At 50.1% G+C, this 19,135-nt stretch overlaps 2 protein-coding genes and 1 non-coding gene across 7 annotated transcripts in view; 1 reads left to right on the plus strand and 2 right to left on the minus strand.

Annotated features, from left to right (window-relative positions):
• Positions 1–12,571, plus strand: part of PHYHIPL (phytanoyl-CoA 2-hydroxylase interacting protein like) — a 74,783-nt gene extending 62,212 nt beyond the window's left edge. For all 4 annotated transcript variants that reach the window (XM_001375983.4, XM_056795762.1, XM_056795754.1 and 1 more), the window contains exons 2-5: positions 4,529–4,725; positions 5,633–5,807; positions 9,296–9,413; positions 11,576–12,571. In XM_001375983.4, the coding sequence (XP_001376020.2) occupies positions 4,529–4,725; positions 5,633–5,807; positions 9,296–9,413; positions 11,576–12,110 (1,025 nt within the window). In that variant the 3' untranslated portion in view covers positions 12,111–12,571. The remainder of the gene's footprint in view (positions 1–4,528; positions 4,726–5,632; positions 5,808–9,295; positions 9,414–11,575) is intronic.
• FAM13C (family with sequence similarity 13 member C) overlaps positions 12,362–19,135 on the minus strand; it is a 103,175-nt gene continuing 96,401 nt past the window's right edge. For both annotated transcript variants that reach the window (XM_007478338.3, XM_007478339.3), the window contains 3 exons: positions 17,471–17,667; positions 16,435–16,536; positions 12,362–14,002 (listed from right to left, as the gene is read on the minus strand). In XM_007478338.3, the coding sequence (XP_007478400.2) occupies positions 13,879–14,002; positions 16,435–16,536; positions 17,471–17,667 (423 nt within the window). In that variant the 3' untranslated portion in view covers positions 12,362–13,878. The remainder of the gene's footprint in view (positions 14,003–16,434; positions 16,537–17,470; positions 17,668–19,135) is intronic.
• On the minus strand, positions 17,177–17,240 carry MIR7277 (microRNA mir-7277). The gene has a single exon (NR_127471.1). It is a non-coding gene; the product is annotated as a microRNA mir-7277 (primary transcript).

A 19,135-nucleotide genomic window follows, 5' to 3' on the forward strand; every position in this document is an offset into this window, starting at 1 on the left:
CCCAGTTTTAGGTCATCCATCTACCAGATGGGCACACATTCCTTTTTTCTGGTCATTGATAGAAATGTAACCCTGCACTGAGCTAAACAAAGACTGCTGGGGCATACCCTTGGAGACGTCCTTTCAAGTTGACATACCACAGTTATTGAGCATTCTTTGAAATCCAACTAATCGTCTTATTGACTAGCTGACATGTGGGGAGCTTATTGACAAGAGTAGCATGAGATACTTGACCAAATGTTTCTGTGTGAGAGTAGATTTGATCATAAGAAATTTGGGACAAAATTATGTGGGCTGTCTTTATTTTTAAAAGTGGAGAAGACATCATAGAATTCAGAGTTGTGTTCAGAAGTTTTCTTAGGGTTGTCCTGAATCTTTTCCTTTGTTTGACTGAACTTCTCTCTGCCTATGTTAAGTAGTCCAAACCCTAGGAACAATGTAAGCATTAGCTTAAACTATATTATATTTTAATATATAATTAAATTATATATTAATTATATACATAATTAATATATTAAATATATTAAACTATATTAAGGAACAGATGGGAATAGGGGTCTGGAAGAACAAAGGTTCTGGGAAAGAAATAGCCAGATGGACTCACCTCCATCTGAAGAGAGAGTACTCTGGGGGCTCTACAGGAAGAGCTCAGGGAAAGGTTTCAGTGTGTGTATTTGTGGTTTGGGAAGAATTTTTTCTAATCAGAATATGGGGAAAATTCACATTGGAAATGAAGAGCTTGAAGACTCAGTTCAGATCTGGATTTCATTGCATATATGACCTTGTATATGTCATCATTGTAGTTAACTCTTAGGTCACTTCATGGGTAAAATAAAACACCGGATACAGAAGGTAGTTATTTGAAATGAGAAACATTCAGGTATAGCTAATGTTTCCCCCCCTAAATCCACAAGCTATAGAAATGTATTCACATTGCCGTTCAAGTTCATTCAATTTGCCTTATTATGATGAGAGTAAATAACAGAAAAGAGAGGTTACTGCACCCTGAGTTGTAAGGTGAAATAATAAAATCCCAGGAAAAATGTAGTAGGGTAGACTTGGTGGTAAACATAGATATATTTTCTTTAGTCTCCTGTTGGTTGATTTTTAGCCTTACACTGTCAGCACTCTTACCTTCAGTTATTTAGAGATATCATTTTGTGTAAACTGTTTTAGGACAGCCTGAAGCTTGTATAGTCTATATTAATTGGAGAATGAAATTAAGGGTAAATCCAATCTACTTTTGAGCCAAGAAAAGGAAATACTCCAAAAAGTACAAGTATGCCCCTTTCTTACTCAGGAAGTTTCCTTCCATTTGATTGCTAACCTTTTTTCCTTCCCTCTTCTTTGCCTTCCTTTTTCCTTCTTTCCTTTCATGCTTCTCTATTTCAGTTGGCATTCTCATCCTACTGGACTTGCTTCATCATGGCCCTCTGCTTTCTCAGGAGCAATGGAAGTGCCAGCACCAGCTGGCATATTGTTTGCCCAGAGTTCTTTCCCTTTGGCATTGAAAAATCCTATTGTCCATTTATGTTGGGAAAATTATGCAAATTTAGTAATCAAGCTACAGGTAGAAGACAGACTTCCCATTCCATGGACTGTAAAAATAGTTTGAAAATACTGTTAAAAAGAATTCATTTTTGAAAAGTAATGTGTGTATGTTAAAAGATAAATATATTTTCATATTTATCAACTATTATGCAGTTAAATAAATATGTCACTTTTGTGATTGGAAATAAGTGTGGGAACAATAAGGACTGGAATAATCATCTGAGCTCAGAGATCAGTCTTCTGGCTTGGATTCCTGGGTACTAGGTATTGGGAGCTAGAATTGCAGAGTAATGAAGGTGGTTAATGGCACCATTCCTTTTTATTGCCTTGAAGTCTTTTCTCTCTCTCTCTCTTTTTAAAATTTATTCATTTATTTAGAATATTTTTCCATGGTGAACATGATTCATATTCTTTCCCTCCCTCTTCCCTCCCTGCTCCCAGAGCTGACAGCAGTTTCACTGAGTTTTACATGTATCATTGTTCAAAACCTATTTCCATGTTATCCATATTTGCAGTAGAGTGATCCTTTAACATCAAGATCCCAATCACATCCCCATCGAGCCATGTGATCGATCCTATGTTTTTCTTCTACATTTCTGCTCCCACAGTTCTTTCTCTGGATGTGGAGAGTGCTCTCCTCCTAAATTCCAGGATTGTCCTGGATCATTGCATTGCTGCTTGTGCCGTAATGTACCGGTCTCTTTGTACAGTGCTCTCTTGGTTCTACTCCTTTTGCTCTGCATCAGTTTCTGGAGGCCTTTTCAGGGAAGGCTCTTCTCTTAAGAGCAGTGAGACCACCACATTCCAGCACTAACTGCATACTTCCACTTGTACTCCCTTATGGCATCAAAGAAAGTAAGGATGGAAAAAGCCATGAGAATAGACCAGATGTATCCAGAGGTCTAACACTGAAGGCAATACAATGTTGAGGACAAAGAGGGCCAGTCGTCAAGGTGTCTGAATGCAAACAGAACCGCAAAACGTCTGGGAAAGTATTTCGGACCTCTTCATTATTAAAGACCATTCCTGAAGGAGACATCTATAACTTTTGAGCCAAACGCCTGCTTTCTCTCTATGGAAAACTCTTAGGAGAATAATTTATGCCTAGAGCAATGAGGGTATTAGAAAGGAATAGGCGAGGGACAGCTGGGGGGCTCAGTAGATAGAGAGCCAGGCTCAGAGTTGGGAGGTCCCGGGTACAAATCTGCCTTCAGAATTCCTAGCTGGTTGACCCTGAGCAAGTTACTTCACCCCCACTGCCACGTCCTTACCATTATTCTGCCTTGGAACCAATATGCAGGATTGATCCTAAGATGGAAGGTAAGGGTTGTTTTTTTTTTTTAAAGAAAAGAATAGGCTCTGCCAATAGACCTCATCTTTACCATTGTGAAATTGAGTGAGTGTGTGTGCGCGTGCGTGTGTGTGTGTGCGTGCGTGCGTGTGTGTGTGTGTGTGTGTGTGTGTGTGTGTGTGTGTGTTATAGATCGATTCTTTCAGCTTAGAATTTGTTAGGACTGAAGCAAGCTTCATTGCTTTGAAAAATTACACAGTTCTTTGAATGATGCCAAGCTTTGCTTTGAACAAAGGGGTCAATTTTTGAATAAAATTTTGTTCACATGGTGTATAAGTCATAAGTCATCAAACACTACAATCTCTGGGGAATTGAGATTGAGGATTGGCCAAAGGGCAAATGGCTAAACACATGAGGAATGCCAAAATGGCAGCCCACTCACTGTAAATAAGGAATTTCTGGGGGCATCCCGGTGGCTCATTGATTGAGAACTAGACCCAGAGATGGGAGATGCTGGGTTCAAATTTGACCTCAGACACTTTCTACCTCCTGGGTAAGTCACCTGACCCCCATTGGCTAGCCCTTACCACTCTTCTGCCTTGGAACCAATACACAATACTGATTCTAAGGTAGAAGGCAAGGGCTTAGAAAAAACAGAGGAGGGGGTGAGATTTCTCAAAAGAGCTATAAGAGATGTTATAAAAGTTCATCAAAAAATGAACTGGTTACATGGTAAAAATTAGAGTTAACCAATAAAGAGCATCGTGCTGTCAGGAGAGTATGAGCACATTAGGCATCCTGGGAAATTCCCCTTGACACACTTTTGGGAAGCCTCAAAGCAAGGACTGGCTTGGATGAGTGGTGATCTGCATTGGGTTGGGATCACTCATATCAATAAGGTTAGACATCTGTGGGGAAAGAGGAGTCTAACTTGGACCTGACCCAGGCTTCTCCTTTAAGAAGCACAAGTTATTGGTGAGACGTGGCTTCTATGGGCTCACTAGCTTCGCAGAGTTCGCAGTTCACAGACAGTATTCCTGGCTGCATCTATGTGTTCCATTTTTCATTTTCCATATAAGATGAAGGACAGGAAATGAGGTTTTATGTGAAACTGCAAATCAATTCCTAAAGTTTGAATTTATTCATTCCTTAACTCTTGGGTGATGGTTAAGAGAAAAACCAAGAGAAGCCAAGCAGGATGACCTTTGTTGTGGGACCAGATGGGAGCTGCTTGTTGAAGTAGGAGTTTAACTAGATGGTGCTTCCATCTAGGCTCCATATAATCAGATTCTGAGATCTGAGAAAATGTTTCTGTTCTTCTGGAAAGAAACAACTCTAGGTCTATAGGCTCCAGATGGTTGTAGTGGAATTTACTTTAGGAGGCACCAGTGGCACAGTGACTAGAATGTGGACTTGGAGCCAAGGTGACCAGAGTTTAAATCTGGGTTTTTAAGTTGATTAGTTGAGTTACCATGGAATGTCACTTAATCCCAATTAACTCCAATTTTCCCATCTGTAAAATGGGAATTACAATATCAGTGATACCTACATCCCAGGTAGTTGTGAGGCCCAAATGCTAAAACAGATGTCGAACACTATCTAAATATCAGTTACCATTATTCTCCCAAATTCTAGCTTTGACCAGGGATGCATATTTAGTGTCTTTTATGTTTTATTTTCTTCTAGGAAACAAGTCACAAGATAGTGGCATAGCAGAAATGGAGGAGCTTCCAGTTCCACACAACATCAAAATTAGTAATATCACATGTGATTCTTTCAAGATTTCATGGGAAATGGATTCAAAATCAAAGGATCGGATCACACACTATTTCATTGACCTGAACAAGAAAGAGAATAAAAATTCCAACAAATTTAAACACAAGGTAAATAAATGCCAGGGAATGTCAGACATGCTAAAGGCCAGGCAGACGCATTTGCTATTTTAGAAATCTAAATAGTAGATGAACAATTAAATATCACAGGCTTTTTGGAAAAATGCTTTATAAGAAGATTGTGGGAGTTGTATCTGGATGGGCCTTACGTCTCACTGATAGAGGGGAGAAATCACCATGTGTGATTTTAAAAAAAAAAACAAGCAAAGGGCATGATTTTAGGCTAAAGGAAACCTGTTGAGATGCCTTTTCCTTTGACCATGCAGGCTGTCTGAACAGACAGTAGAATGGAGAAAGAGGGTCTAATTCCCAGGTCCCTAATAACCATGGTCTTCGAGGAGATATTAAATCAACAGGGTCAGCCCTGAGTACACATATGATTTTAGAAAAAGACTCTTTGTGTTCTGTGGCCAATGTACTCTGTTGAACAGAGGTGAGAAAATTCAAATAAAATAATATTCTTTTAAGACAGAAACAGGCTCTCTCTTCATGACATCACTGTTTGGATCATTCAAATTAAGAACTGTTTTGAGCAGGGTGATGATTTTATTTCACTAATTTAAAGATAATTTACAGAGCTGTAAAAGTTTTTAAATGCAGTGTCCTAATGTCTTCGTCATCTTTGTAGTCAGTATAGTGGATAGAACCATGAGGAGAAGTCTTAACACCTGGGTTCAAATTCTCACGGTGCCATTGGCCTCCTCTGAGGTCCTGTTCTAATGCTAAATGTCCTCCATCGCTGGTGTTTCACTATTTCCTTCTCTTGGCCTGCTTCCTCTCCTCTCCATGACAGTTCATTGTGGGGCCTTGATCTGTCTTCAGAATGAAAGTTCTCAATGACTTCTTCATCCTCTCCCTGGCTCTGTGTGGTTTTATGATGTTGTCTTTCTTGTCTCAGGATGTTCCCACAAAATTGGTGGCCAAAGCCGTCCCACTGCCTATGACTGTGCGTGGACACTGGTTCCTGAGCCCGAGGACTGAGTACACGGTTGCTGTCCAGACAGCCTCGAAGCAGGTGGATGGAGATTATGTTGTGTCTGAGTGGAGTGAAATCATCGAATTCTGTACTGCAGGTAAGATGGGCCAGGAGTGAACAGAAGAGAAAAGATGCCCTTTCCTGGGCAGGGATGCTGGCCAGGATGCAGGGAGGCTGACTGTCACAGCCTGCATGTCCTGGGGACCAGAAGTGCCCACACTAAGAACTTGTATGAAAAAGGAGGCTTTTGCCCAGTTCTTCTTTGGGCTTTTTTGGAACAAAATATAAAAATACTTTGAAAAAGCCTGGGTGCCCTGGATCCACCATGCTGATGTTTCACTATTTCCTTCTCTTCACCTGCTTCCTCTCCAGAGCTTGTTGTGGGACTTGGGTTGATACCTCCTCCTGGGGCCTCAATTCATCTTCAGAATGGGAACAGGAAGTCCCTCGGAGGGATGACTGTTCCCTCCAGTGTCTGTGAGTCAGTGAAGGCCTCCCGGTACATTGAGCTAGGCTGAGAGTTGGGAAGATCCAGGCTCTGGTTCACTAGCTCGATGAACCTGGGTAGGTGAACCTCAAGCCTCCAGCCTCCACCAGCCTCTTCCTCCTCTGTGAAATGAGAGGCTCAGATAAGAGAGTATTTGTGAGGGGCCCAGCCAGGGGGTACAGGACCAAGCCTATGGCCTCAGACGCTCCCCAGCTGTGTGTCCCTGGGTGAATCACTAACCCACCACCTTACTGTCCTTTGGCCTTGGTGTCCATCCTTGGTATCTGTTATAAGGCAGAGGGCAAAGGTTTAAAGTGGAGGGCACAGTGCCTGGCACACGGGGCTCAGTAATGGTCAGCTTCTTTCTGCAGCCTCGCTTCTATATGGCCATTGCAGAACTAGATCCTCCAGGATTGGAATGGAAGGCTCCCCAGCCATTTCTGACAGCAGAAGACTGGCCGCTGTGGAGCCAGGGACAAAGCAGCAATCTGCCTGGGCATTACCAATGATGTGCCAAGCCTGGGGCTGGGAACTGGAGATGCCCAGAAGAGAACCCAGCAACTGCTTCTTGGGAGGATTTGAATGGGGAACACTAGAAGGGGAAGAGGCTTCACGTGAAGGCGGTACCCAGGCTGTGTCTGTGAGGAAGGCATTCCAGGCATGGCAGACAGCCAGAATAAAGGTTTGGAAATGGGAGATGGAGCATCACGTGTGAGGAACAAAGGCGAGGTGGACTGGCTGATGGTGATGATGACTCAAAAGCCAGCATCTGTGAAGGGAATGATGTCCTCGGGGGTCAGAAGGATAGGCAGGGTCAGCGTGTGGGGACCCTAGAAACAAAGAAGAGTTATCAGAGAGCTCCTGGTTAGAGCCTGGGCAGGATATCCTGGAGGAGGCCAAAATCCAGGCCAGAGGTGAGGACAGGCTGAGCTAAGAGAAAAGCCTTCCCTGGAACACTCCCTAGGCAGCTGTTGATGTGGGCCCAAAGGCTGCGGGGAGGCTGGGGATGGCTAGATGAGCAAGGAGCCTCCCACCTTGAGAAGATTGCCTGGAGGGAGACAGGCCCAGGACAGATGCTGAAGCCAGTCTGTCCTGATGGTGCAGCCTGCAGGGATTGGGGGTGCTGCCAGAATCCATCACCTGGAGCCAAACGTGGCCCCTCTGGGACATAAATGCTGCTATAATCTGCACCAAACAAGCTGGCACATAGCTGGGCCCGAGGGGCACAGAGAGGCTTCTCCATGGAAGTGTCCTCGCCTCCCATCCTGCCTCCTCAGCCCAAGCCTGCTCTTGTGTTTGCCCTGAGAAGCCATCACCAAGGTTGTGCCTGTGTTAAACATTAGGGAGCTCCTAGAAAGACCCCAAAAGGCATTCCTTTTGCCAGTTTCAGGTTGCCTAGCAACTTCCTCCATCGGAGCCTTGGTGCCACAGAGAGAAAAACCAGCTTTCTCTCCCATTATGGGTTCTCCCTTGCAGAATTCTAGACTGCCCTCTCTAGTGTCTCTTCCAGTCTTGTCTATTCATCCTAACTAACTTCAACTAACATTTATTCAACAGCCCTCTCTCTCCAGGAGAAGACCTCTTGTCTCCTATTTCATCTCTGGGCTATATTTACAGATGCAATTTTTTTCTCTTATTGTCTTGACCTTAAGAAGAAAGCTTGGATTATTGCTGGAAGGAACCACAAGAAATGAGTTTACGGGGAAGATTTAATACACAATCGGCTGCGTATGATAAGAAGATATATTTTCCTTTTCCTTTCCTTTTCCTATCTTTAAGCATGGCATTTAAGATCGTTTTATTCCAAACAAAAAAACTGCATCTTTGTTCCCAAAGTTTCAGGCTTGTTAGCTTGAAATATCGAACCTGTAAGTCTTATGTGACTATATTGCCTCTGCCTCAGTGTGCTGAGTTTACTCATGATTCAGGTTGCACAAGGCTGTCAAATCAAATCAGTTAGTTTATCAACTTAGTTGAGTGAAATGATCATTGTTAAATAGGAAAGGCTCCACTTAAGTCAAAATAACCAAAGGGGATATTTGTAGATAGATGGATGAATGGATGGATGGATGGATGCATGAATGGATGGATGGATAGATGGATGGATGGATGGATGGATGGATGGATGGATGGATGAATGTATGGATGGATGGATGGATGGATGGATGGATGGATAGATGGATAGATACACAGAGAGACACATATATACATACATACATAAACAGATTCTCTTACAATATTGCTTGAAGATGCAGCGGGCTTAGTTAATCTTCACAGCTTCCAAATTATTTTGCTCTGAGAACCTGTTTTGCTGGGCAAACTTCCCAAATGCTAGGTCTGTGTATATTTCAAGAAATAGAACTGAAATGCTTTCAACTTTGGTTTATTTTGTCACTTCTATAAGGAGACTATTAATCCTGGAAATGAGTAATATAATCAGCTTCAAATAGAATTATTTCTTATTTTATAGTCAGTATGTATTCACACGGAGAATGATAACTTACTGTTTTATCTCTGATGAAATCACAAGGTAAAATAGCTTTTGAACTCATGTGAAGGATTTTGTTCATTGACCATTTATTAATTAACTGCTGTATGACATGTGCACGGTGTGAGTTTAAAGAATTTCTTATCCCTGAGAGTCACTGATCACCCGTTGCATATTAGAGGAAGTAATGAGGAGTCATTTACTCAGAGACTGGGAAAGTAGCATCCAAACGTCTTCAGGTGGAGCTGTGCAAATCTGAACTGCTTAAAAACCTCCAGCTAGATGGGGCCCTGGTGCCCTTTCCACCGCAGAACACTTAAAAAAAAAAAAGTCATCCAAATTCCTTTTCTGGAACACAGTGCTTTACTCTTTCCAAAATAGCAGTCTTGATCCTGACGGTGACACAAGTGTTTCATCTCATCCTTCCTACCACATCTTATTCTTCATATCCCTTCAGACCCCCGAACATTGTCAGGCAGGTCCTGACATGAAGGGACTTGCCCAGGGTCATGCAGCCGTAATATAATGAAGGATGGACCCAAATTTTGCTCAGTTTATTAACTTCTAAGTCTCGGGCGTAATCTTAATGCCAGTGTCTTCTCTTTTGCAGATTATTCAAAAGTTCACTTAACACAACTCTTGGAAAAGGCCGAAGTGATCGCAGGACGTATGCTTAAATTTACTGTTTTTTATCGTAATCAGCACAAAGACTACTTTGACTACATCCGGTAAGGACTCAAAAATAGCCATTCGAGATGTCAGCTGATTTAGATTTATGTCATTCATGCCCCAGCAGAGAGCGCTTCACAGAAAAGGCTCTTTTTATTTGGAATTCCAAAGGGAAAAAGGCTCAAACAAAACCATTTACTCAAAATTTCCATTCAGCAACTAAGTAGCTTGAAAAATAAAAGTAAAGATGAATTTGAACGAGCATTAGATGCATGAGGCTGTATTTGGAAGTTTAAGCTCCAGGCACCGTCGCTGGGATGGTGAAGAGCCTTTTCCAGTCTGTGTTTTCCCGTCCCCACTTCTCTTTGGACTAAGCGTGGACATGCTGAGCAGCCGGAGGCTGGCCGCCATCCCGGGAGCAGCCGTGTCCGAGGAGAGGATCGATGATCAATTCTAAATTGTAGTTACCTTAGCACTGTAGCTCTCCACAGGCTGGACGGCTCATCCCCGCAGCTTTTCCCTAGACTTCCCTGGATGCTGCAGGTCAGCCAGCAGGTGGCACGAGGGCCGCCCTTCCCTGCCTTCAGCTCCTTTTTGAGCAGCTGTCCGTCGGGCGCATATCGTCCCCAGGCAGTGTGGCTCCAGCCCCAACCAGGGAGGGAAAACTCAAGAATGGTTGACCTCAGAGGAAGCTGAGCCGTGTTCTTGGGTGGGTGCCGGGCATTCTGGGAAATCACCTTGTCCTTTCTGCCAGGCCTTGGGAAGGGCCCCATTGGACCGGCCAAGGGCTGAGGGAGATGTCCAGGGCTGCTCTCCATGCAGTGCTGAGGAGGGACCAGGCCACCAGTACTCTAGAGCTGACTGGATTGGTCACTTGTGGGGAAAAAATATGGTGGAAGGGGACCGTTTTAGTTAGATGTGGGACAGTTAAAGAGCCCGTCGGGAGTCCTTTGTAGGTGAACCTCATTATGGAGAGCCCAAAGTAGAACCGTCGCAGCCAATCCTCCATGGCCTAACCTCCGACGCCCGGGCCTAACCGCAGTTAACCTTGTTTTACTCGCTTTATTTGTCTGGGGATGGAGGGTTTACTTAGCCAGATGCTGCTGCAAGTCTCCCCTTTTCAAGGATTCAAATGCCCAGGAGGGAGCCGCCCCCCAGCACGGAGGGGGGGGATGTGAGAGGGTCATAGGGAGCCCCAGGGTCAGGGATGGAGGCTGGCCCAGGACCCCTGGGAGAGAGGTGCGAACTCCTCCCCCCAGGACAGAGCCCGTGTCTCAGTGAGGGAAGAAGCCCCAGCACATGCCAAAGTTCCCCGAGCCAGTATGACTTCAGGATGCTAGAAACCAGGGGCCCCAGGTGTGAGCGCCTGGGGAGGGGTTAAGGCAGCTGGGAGGCACAAGAGTGCTGGGCTGGAGGCGAGTTCAAATCCACCTCACACACTAGAGGTGTGACCCCAGCACGTCAGGTAGTGGTGCCCCTCTGCCGGGTTCCTGTGAGGATCTAATGGGCTAACAGTCGCCAAGTGCTTGGTCCGGCGTCTGGCATGGAGCTGGGGCTGAGAGACCAGCCTCTGCCCCAGCTTGTGGGCATGGCAGGAAACTGAACAAACCCAATCCAAGGGAAAGGGCAGCCCATCGGCCATGGAGATGTGCCAAGAGGCCTCCAAAATGGCGGCCTAAGGTCTGCTCTCTGGAGCTGGAGGTCGATCCTGAGTAACTTGTAGGAGATAATTTTTTTGACTCTGTCTTTCTATCATAGTAACTCTTAAGACAGAAGGGCTGGGGGAGGCCAAGGGGGTGAAGTGACTTGCCCAGGGTCACACAGCCAGCCCAGACTTGAACCCAGGATCTCTCAACTCCAGGCCTGGCTCTCTCCTCCCTGAGCCACCAGCTGCCCCAGACCTATGACAGCCCGAGAAGGTGGGTTTGGTTCACTAGAGAAGAGGCTTGAAGGGCTCAGCCTCGGTTCCTGTCCTGCACTTTGGTGGCAGTTTAGATGGCCGACAACCATTAATGGCCCGGGGAGCCCCTTCCCTTTGGCCGTAGGTGATCTCCCGCTGGCCGTAGGGAGACACCCCGGCACAGACGGCCGCAGAGGCCGGCCGGAAGGAGCTGCTCTCCAGGCCGCCTCGGCCATCGCGAGCCCCCGGGCAGCGGCGCAGCCGGAGGACGCTGCTCTGGCTCTGGCCGGCGCGCACTAACCAGCCCTCGTTGCCTTGCAGGGAGCAGCACGGGAGCGCCATGCAGCCGTCGGTGAAGGACAACAGCGGCAGCCACGGCTCGCCCATCAGCGGGAAGCTCGAGGGCATCTTCTTCAGCTGCAGCACCGAGTTCAACACGGGCAAGCCGCCCCAGGACTCCCCCTACGGGAGGTACCGCTTCGAGGTGGCGGCCGAGAGACTCTTTAACCCCAACACCAACCTGTACTTCGGGGACTTCTACTGCATGTACACGGCCTACCACTACGTGATCCTGGTCCTGGCCCCGGTGGGCTCGGCCGGCGACGAGTTCTGCAAGCAGCGGCTCCCGCAGCTCAACTCCAAGGAGAACAAGTTCCTGACCTGCACCGAGGAGGACGGCGCGCTGGTCTACCACCACGCCCAGGACGTCATCCTGGAGGTGATCTACACCGACCCGGTGCCGCTGGCGCTGGGCACCGTGGCCGAGATCACCGGGCACCAGCTCATGAGCCTGTCCACGGCCAACGCCAAGAAGGACCCCAGCTGCAAGACGTGCAACATCAGCGTGGGGCGCTAGAGCCCCGCCCTGCCGCCCAGGCCACGCCCCCGCTGGCGCCGGCCTCTAGGATAGCCTTTTCAGTTTCCCACCTCCCCCCCCCCCCCCCCCCCCGCGCCCACGTGATAGAAGAGCCGCGCGTTCCTCGGGCGCCGCTGCCGCCCGCCATTGCCTAGATGCTGCAATGTCTCTTCCTGATCCTTTCTGCTGAACGTAACAAAATGAATCTATAGGCAGCTTAGCAAATACAAAATAATGGCTTATCGATGTTGTTTCAATATGCATTCATTTTAATCTACTGAGCCGACCCGGGATAACTCCAACAGCATGAGCGGTTGTAACTGCAGCATGAGTTCCAAACCTTGAAGCCTAGAATTGTCAGCACTTCCAGCGCGTTGTTTGACAGTGTTATTTATGTTATTTATATTAGCTAACAGGAAACAACTAGTGTGTTTCAACATAATAAATATAATAGAAAAATACTTTATTTGTACTGTTATATAAAATATTTACAGGCATCTAGAATATAGAGTTACATTTTCAGAGCGAGTGCACGCACTGTCTGGGCCGGGCTTGTGGGCGGCTGTGTGTTGTCGGGTGCTCTCAGGGTTAGACACGGATTTCAGTGAACCGAGTTCCGGAAGGCGCCGCCGCCGCTCAGAAAACCAGCCGCCCAGGCCAAAGCGAGGCCCCTTGGGGAGGGCTCGGCGCCTTTTCTCGTCCACACTCTGAACCAGCCAGTTTCTTCAAATCGGGCGCCAGCCTGCAGACTCCGGGGCCAAAACAAAGGACCGGCGGCGGGTGGCTTCAGAAGGAGCAGCCGCCCCTCTCTGCCCCAAAGTTGGAGCCCACAGACGTGAAGTGATCACAGCTTGAGGAAATGCTTAGGTCTTTCACTGAGAGCATTTACAACACTGCATGTAAGCATTAAGAAAAATGCATATTTCCAATGGAAAAATAGTCCTATCTGAGTTTCAGGAAGCAAAAAGCTTGGTAAGCATGACCAGCGATGGGGTTGTAGGCTACAGACATTTAGCTATCCAAAATACCTATTTTCAAATTTTAACGCAATATTTTTATTTTAATATAAACATCTGGCAATTATAGACAAAGAATACTTGATCATTCACAAAGTGCATGCCGTCAGAAGGAGCTTTGGTCATTGGAAACACAGAATTTCAAATCATAGGCAAAAGTAAGGTGCTCATTTTTGTGTAGAAATGAAGTCAGCCATCACCTAGTCTAAAGCCGGCTCTTGTGAGGTACTCGAGACCAAAAAGACAACTGGATGTCTGGGGGAGTTTGCTTATCTAGAAGAAACTTCTCTTGGAAGCTTCATGTTAACTATTTTGCTACCCATTTTATTCCTTTCTAGTGAAAAAGCAGATTTTCTCTTCTCGTTTTGCTTTTTCTCCCAAAGGACTTTGATCTTTGTTTTCCACACTCTCCTTTCTCACACTGTCCGCGTGAGCCTGTCTTCAAAACGGAACCGGATGCTTCTCCCTAAGGAGCTGCCACCCTCCGCCATGGAATAGGTTCAACCTTACACACACAATTGGCCGGGCCCAAGTTGCCGTTGTGGCCGGCTCCCCCGAGGCGGCTTTCCTTGGATCCTGGGCCCAGTCTTCGAACTCCCATCGCGGAGGACCGCCTCGGCCGTCCTTTCTCATCCACAAGCTCATCCTGTTGCTCAAAGTGCTTCTGGCCGTGTTCCAATGACCCAAGATGAAGGGTGGGCTGAGAAAAGGCTCCTTTGCTGGAAGGGCTCCATCGGCACCTTTCCGCCTCCTCAGATCGTCTTCGAAACGTCTTGCTTACTGATGAGGACCTCGAGCAACCTCAGCTTGGCTTTGATGTGCTTGTACTCGTAGTACTGATCTGCCATGGGGATTCGGTCTTCCTTCTGCGGGCTCCTGGGGAGAGAGAGGAGGACAAGCGGTCAGTTCGCAAAGGACGCGGAAGGCCTCGGGGCCCCCTTGGAGGACCTGCTGCCTCCCGAGGCCGTGGCTTCCCGCCTCCTTTCCCCCAGCAGCCCCTGCTCTCTTTGGGTGGGAGGTGGTGAGGCATAGGAGGGGACAGACAGGTGGACGGACAGACAAAGGGCCCTGCTGCAAATTCCTATACAAAAGAGCTTGGCTGGAGTGCTGGGCCCAGTGGAGCTGCCTCAGCTCCAGCCGTCCTGTTTCCACAGCCTCGACTGTCCGCTACGGAGAGACATGAGATCGAGAGCCCCTTCTAGGTCCGGCTCCAAGGATTAGGCTTCGGCTTCGGCTTCCATTCCACAGCACAGTGGCACACAGTGGGCTCGGGAAATGGGTTTGAGTTTCCAACAATTGTGGCCAATCCCAGAAGACCAGAGTTGTAGCAGTGGCCAAAGATGGTCAGTTGTTGGTCCAACATTGAACCCCGAACCACGCGCTGCCTCAAGTGGGCAGACTCTGGGGAAAAGGCCTCCAGGAAGGGCTTTCCTGGCTCTCTCTTCGACCTACGTGCCTGGCTGGGTCGCCTCAAACCCTCAACTGAGCCTGACATCGGAGGGAAAGCCAGGGACGCCGCGCAGCCCGGATGAGGGAAAGTTAGGTAGAAACATGGCCGGCTCTTCTGAATGCTAAAGTGCTTCCATCTGTCCACCCAAATTCTGGGGCCGCTGACCGCCCAGGCCAGCACTTATTAAGCACCTGTTGTGTGCGAGGCAATGGGGAGACAGACAGAAACAAGGTGCCCCTCGGTCCTTGAGGACCTGACGTTCTGTCAAACATGACACCGTGCCCACGTGTGCCTGTGTGTGCATGGATTGCCCAGTGTGCCCATGTGTGCCTGTGTGTACATGGATGTGCCCATGTGTGCCCCTGGGTGTGCCCACGTGTGCCTATGTGTACATGGATTGCCCAGTGTGCCCATATGTGCCTGTGTGTACATGGATGTGCCCATGTGTGCCCATGGGTGTGCCCACGTGTGCCTGTGTGTGCATGGATTGCCCAGTGTGCCCATGTGTGCCCGTGTGTACATGGATGTGCCCATGTGTGCCCATGGGTGTGCCCACGTGTGCCTATGTGTACATGGATTGCCCAGTGTGCCCGTGTGTACATGGATGTGCCCATGTATGCCCATGGGTGTGCCCACATGTGCCTGTGTGTACATGGATTGCCCACGTGTGCCTGTGTGTACATGGATTGCTCAGTGTGCCCACGGGTGCCTGTGTGTGCATGGATGTGCCATGGGTGTACATGGATTGCCCAGTGTGCCTGTGTGTGCATGGATGTGCCCATGTATGCCCATGGGTGTGCCCACATGTGCCTGTGTGTACATGGATTGCCCAGTGTGCCCACGTGTGCCTGTGTGTACATGGATTGCCCAGTGTGCCCACGGGTGCCTGTGTGTGCATGGATGTGCCATGGGTGTACATGGATTGCCCAGTGTGCCTGTGTGTACATGGATGTGCCCATGTGTGCCCATGGGTGTGCCCACGTGTGCCTGGGTGTACATGGATTGCCCAGCGTGCCCATGGATGTGCCCACGGGTGCCTGTGTGTGCATGGATGTGCCCATGTATGCCCATGGGTGTGCCCACATGTGCCTGTGCATGGATGTGCCCGCATGTGCCTGTGTCCACAGAGGCTGCCTTGTGTGATTGTGCATGTGTACCTGGATGTGCCCGCGTGTGCCCGTATGTGTCTGTGTAGCTCTCACAGAGTGAGCCTTCCCAGGCTCTATGTTCTCACTGAGGGTCTCTGCTGGACAGCGACAGGTGCTGAAATGGGAGCCACCATGGCGGCGCCTCCTCTGGGCCCCTCTCTGGGGCTCTCCTGCCTGGCTCGCTGGCTCTTCAGTCCTGGCTCCGGCCCTGTCTGACCCCCGGCCCACCGTGTGCTGAGGCCCAGTGAGTCGGCCTGGTGTGGCCTTTGGTGCTTGAGGCCGATGGCTCTGCTCTGCAGGGATCTGGGGTGGATCTGAACCCAGGATCCCCCCTGCACCGAGCACTGAGCAGCACCCTTGTACTATTGTTGATCAGATTAAACCAGGAGAGACGCCGCTGCAATGGGTGTCTGTGAAGGACTCGCACTCAGAGCCCGGGGAGGGGGGGTGGGGGTGGGGAGCGACCCAGACTTTCCTCAGCGCCTGGCCTGGAGGGAACAAACCCTCTTGTCCCTCATGGGCTGCGGAGAGGCGGACGAGCGGCCCAGGAAGGGGGTCATCCTGCAGGGTGCGGACTGGCTGGGCAGGGTGAAAACTGCCCCGGATCTGGGGGGGCTCCCGAGCCTCCCCCCTTCCCCTGCCATGAGGGAGCAGCCTCTGAGCAAAGCCTCAGTCTGCCCCTCTGTAAAACGGGCAGCCGCGGCTCTTACCGTCCAGTTTGCTTAAAAAACTGCTCTTCAAACTCTCTGAGCGCCTTCCGAAGCCGCTTCTTGTCGGCTCTGGTTTCCCGAAGATGGTCCAGCAAGACGGGCCTGTAAAGGGAAGCGGAGGGCGAGTGACGACCACGGGGATGCCCGGGAGGGACGGGGCACCGGGGAGCCCCCTGGGACCAGGGAGGCTGAGGGGAGAGGCCGGCGCCGGCCTTCGCTGCTGACCCAGAGCCTTTGTGTCCGGGGAGTTTTACCCCGGCTTAGCCACGCAGACCGCTCCGAAGCGACCCTCCTCATCTCATGGCTCCCATGTGTCCGGTGGCCCAAGCCCTCCCCCGCACGCGAGCCCCTCGGACCCTGGTCCCAGTGCCCCCCCCACCCCCAGGCCAAAGAGGCTGCCCATCCCCCAAGTGCCCGGGCGCACACAAGGGCAGAAATCTTCTCTCCGGATGGGGCCCTTTGGGGGAGGCCTCGGGGTTTCTGAGCCCGGCCTGTTCCTAGACGGGCCACCCCCAGCCTGCCCCTCCTCACCTCGGGCATCACGGGGGGCTGCAGAGGGGGACCCTCCACCGCTCGGGGTGCCTCTCCCTTGGGGGAAGGAGGCAGCTGGGGAGACACTCTCTGGACCCCAAGAAATCTAGACCCCGAGCATGCCAAGGGCCCAGCACCTCCCCCCCGCAGGAGGAAGACTGGAACACGCTGAGAACCAGGCTGGCCCAGGAGCAGAGCTCGGGCCAGCACCTCCCCTGGTCATCTCTGCCCCGCCAGCAGACGTGCTCAGGCAGGGGGCAGCGAGAGGACCAGGAGAGACGAGGACCCTGGAGATGCCAAGCCGAGGGGCAGTGGGGTCCCCTCTGGGCGCTCGGGGTGGGCTCGGGTCCATTCATGCCCGCCAGAGGATCTCGTGGCCACCAGAGAAAAGCAGCAGAGCCCCCTCCCCCCCACTCCTCCTGGGGACAACCATCCCGCGCAGCCTGGCAGAGGCAGGAAGGCTCGGGCGCCCCACACCAGGCATACCCGGCCAGGCAGCACTCACATGGTGGCCTCGTGCAGGTTCGACATGGAAAGGGCCGGGTGTCTGGCCTCCTTCTTGGCATCCAGAGGCAGGGCCGCAGCCGGCTCAGTCTCGCTGGGGAAGGGAAGGGCCTCACCCAGGGGTACGTGGGAGGCTGAGTCTGACAAGGAAGGCTGGTGGCCACCCTGGGGACAGTCTTCATCAGAATCTTCTTCTTCCTGTTTGTTACATGGAAAAGGACAAGAAAAAGGGAGGGAGGGAGGAAGGAAGGAAGGAAGGAAGGAAGGAAGGAAGGAAGGAAGGAAGGAAGGAAGGAAGGAAGGAAGGAAGGAAGGAAGGAAGGGAGGGAGGGAGGGAGGGAGGAAGGAAGGAAGGAAGGAAGGAAGGAAGGAAGGAAGGGAGGGAGGGAGGGAGGGAGGGAGGAAGGAAGGAAGGAAGGAAGGAAGGAAGGAAGGAAGGAAGGAAGGAAGGAAGGAAGGAAGGGAGGAAGGAAGGGAGGAAGGAAGGGTGGGAGGGAGGGAGGAAGGAAGGAAGGAAGGAAGGAAGGAAGGAAGGAAGGAAGGGAGGGAGGAAGGAAGGAAGGAAGGAAGGAAGGAAGGAAGGAAGGGAGGGAGGGAGGAAGGGAGGAAGGAAGAAACGGAGGAAGGAAAGAAGGAAGAAAGGGAGGAAGAAAGGGAGGAAGGAAGGAAAGAACGAGGGAAGGTAGGGAGGGAGGAAGGAAGGAAGGCAGGAAGGAAGGAAGGAAGGAAGGAAGGAAGGAAGGAAGGAAGGAAGGAAGGAAGGAAGGAAGGAAGGAAGGAAGGAAGGAAGGAAGGAAGGAAGGAAGGAAGGAAGGAAGGAAGGAAGGAAGGAAGGAAGGAAGGAAGGGAGGGAGGGAGGGAGGGAGGGAGGGAGGGAGGAAGGAAGGAAGGAAGGGAGGAAGAAAGGGAGGAAGGAAGAAAAGGAAGGAAGGAAGGAAGGAAGGAAGGAAGGAAGGAAGGAAGGAAGGAAGGAAGGAAGGAAGGGAGGGAGGAAGAAAGGGAGGAAGGAAGAAAAGGAAGGAAGGAAGGAAGGAAGGAAGGAAGGAAGGAAGGAAGGAAGGAAGGGAGGAAGAAAGGGAGGAAGGAAGAAAAGGAAGGAAGGAAGGAAGGAAGGAAGGAAGGAAGGGAGGAAGGAAGGGTGGGAGGGAGGAAGGAAGGAAGGAAGGAAGGAAGGAAGGAAGGAAGGAAGGAAGGAAGGAAGGAAGGAAGGAAGGAAGGAAGGAAGGAAGGAAGGAAGGAAGGGAGGGAGGGAGGGAGGGAGGAAGGAAGGAAGGAAGGAAGGAAGGGAGGGAGGGAGGAAGGAAGGAAGGAAGGGAGGGAGGAAGGAAGGAAGGAAGGAAGGAAGGGAGGGAGGGAGGAAGGAAGAAAGGGAGGAAGAAAGGGAGGAAGGAAGGAAAGAACAAAGGAAGGTAGGGAGGGAGGAAGAAAGGGAGGAAGGAAGGAAAGAACGAAGGAAGGTAGGGAGGGAGGAAGGAAGGAAGGCAGGAAGGAAGGAAGGAAGGAAGGAAGGAAGGAAGGAAGGAAGGAAGGAAGGAAGGAAGGAAGGAAGGAAGGAAGAAAGGAAGGCAGGCAGGCAGGCAGGCAGGCAGGAAGGAAGGAAGGAAGGAAGGCAGGCAGGCAGGAAGGAAGGAAGGAAGGAAGGAAGGAAGGAAGGAAGGAAGGAAGG

This window comes from Monodelphis domestica, chromosome 1, assembly GCF_027887165.1.
Source record: "Monodelphis domestica isolate mMonDom1 chromosome 1, mMonDom1.pri, whole genome shotgun sequence".
NCBI lineage: Eukaryota > Metazoa > Chordata > Mammalia > Didelphimorphia > Didelphidae > Monodelphis > Monodelphis domestica.